Source organism: Choloepus didactylus, chromosome 16 (assembly GCF_015220235.1).
Source record: "Choloepus didactylus isolate mChoDid1 chromosome 16, mChoDid1.pri, whole genome shotgun sequence".
In the NCBI taxonomy this organism is placed as follows: domain Eukaryota; kingdom Metazoa; phylum Chordata; class Mammalia; order Pilosa; family Megalonychidae; genus Choloepus; species Choloepus didactylus.
This window is the reverse complement of record NC_051322.1, coordinates 76,193,030-76,194,480: the sequence shown is the minus strand read 5'-3', so window position 1 is coordinate 76,194,480 and position 1,451 is coordinate 76,193,030. Positions and strand designations below refer to the sequence as shown.

The window sequence follows — 1,451 nt, the reverse complement described above, 5'->3', positions numbered from 1 at the left end:
TCATGTTTCAATCACAATACTCTGTATAACTGCTATATAATAGTGTCTGTGTATTTATAATCATAATTGCCTTCAGAGAACCTGCTACCTAGCAAGTACCCTAAAAATGATTTGCTGAAAAGAACTGTAAACTGGGGCCATAGCCATTTAATGAAGCAACAATGACAGGAAACATGGATAAATATATAAATTAATAAATGAACAATTTCTGATTTTTTTTTCCACTTTTTTTCCTTTTAGATGTCACAAAGCCTTTACCTTGTTGGTTTTGAACTGTGAAAATGCCCAATTTCACTGATGTGACAGAGTTTATTCTTTTGGGATTAACCAAAACTCAGGAATGGCAAGTACTCTTCTTCATCATTTTCCTCATCATCTATATTATCACCATTGTGGACAATATTGGTATGATCATGTTAATTAAGGTCAGTTCACAGCTTAATAGCCCTATGTACTTTTTTCTCAGCCATTTGTCATTCATTGATGTTTGGTTTTCCTCCAATGTCACCCCTGAAATGCTGGAAAACCTGTTATCAGAGACAAAAACTATTTCTTATGCTGGTTGTTTAGTGCAGTGTTTTTCCTTCATTGCCCTTGTCCATGTAGAAGTTTTTATTCTTGCTGTGATGGCCTTTGTTAGATACATGGCAATAGGCAACCCTCTGCTCTACGGCAGTAAGATGTCAAGGGTTGTTTGCATTAGACTGATTTCTTTCCCTTACATATATGGTTTTCTGACTAGTCTGGCAGCAACGCTATGGACATATGGCTTGTACTTCTGTGGGAAAATTGAAATCAACAACTTCTACTGTGCAGACCCACCTCTCATCAAAATGGCCTGTGCTGGGACCTTTGTAAAAGAATATTCAATGATCATACCTGCGGGCATTAACCTCATGTACTCGCTGACTGTGGTTATCATTTCTTATGTGTTCATTGTCATTGCCATTCTACGGATGCACTCAGTGGAAGGGAGGTGGAAGGCCTTCTCCACCTGTGGGTCCCATCTGATAGCTGTGTTCATATTTTATGGGACTCTCATCTTCATGTATCTCAGGCATCCCACTGAGGAGTCTGTGGAGCAGGGGAAAATGGTGGCCATATTTTACACCATGGTGATTCCCATGCTGAACCCCATGATCTATAGTCTAAGGAACAAGGATGTAAAAGAAGCCATGAACAAAGTGCCCAGCAAAATATGCTCAACAAAACAAAACTAAGTTCATTGTGTCTTCTCTGCTTCATATTCATTTGTTGGTCCACACATTATTGTGCAGGTCATTGGGAAGTTAAGCTAAAGACTTCTGTTTTGAAAGAAAGAGAGAAAGATTCAAATTAGGAGTAAAAACAGTAGATTGACCCATCCCTGCTGATGTAAGTAGTGAGGATTAATTAATATGGCATAATTGAAAGTTGTTAAAATGGGAAATTTTGAGTTGCATAAATGTTAC

The 1,451-nt window shown here is 38.0% G+C and overlaps 1 protein-coding gene across 1 annotated transcript; it reads left to right on the top strand.

Annotated features, from left to right (window-relative positions):
* Nucleotides 1-281: 281 nt before the first annotated feature.
* On the top strand, nt 282-1,220 carry LOC119511341 (olfactory receptor 5M3). Its single transcript, XM_037805780.1, has one exon. It carries the CDS (start codon nt 282-284, stop codon nt 1,218-1,220), a length of 939 nt encoding a protein of 312 aa, XP_037661708.1.
* Nucleotides 1,221-1,451: the final 231 nt, after the last annotated feature.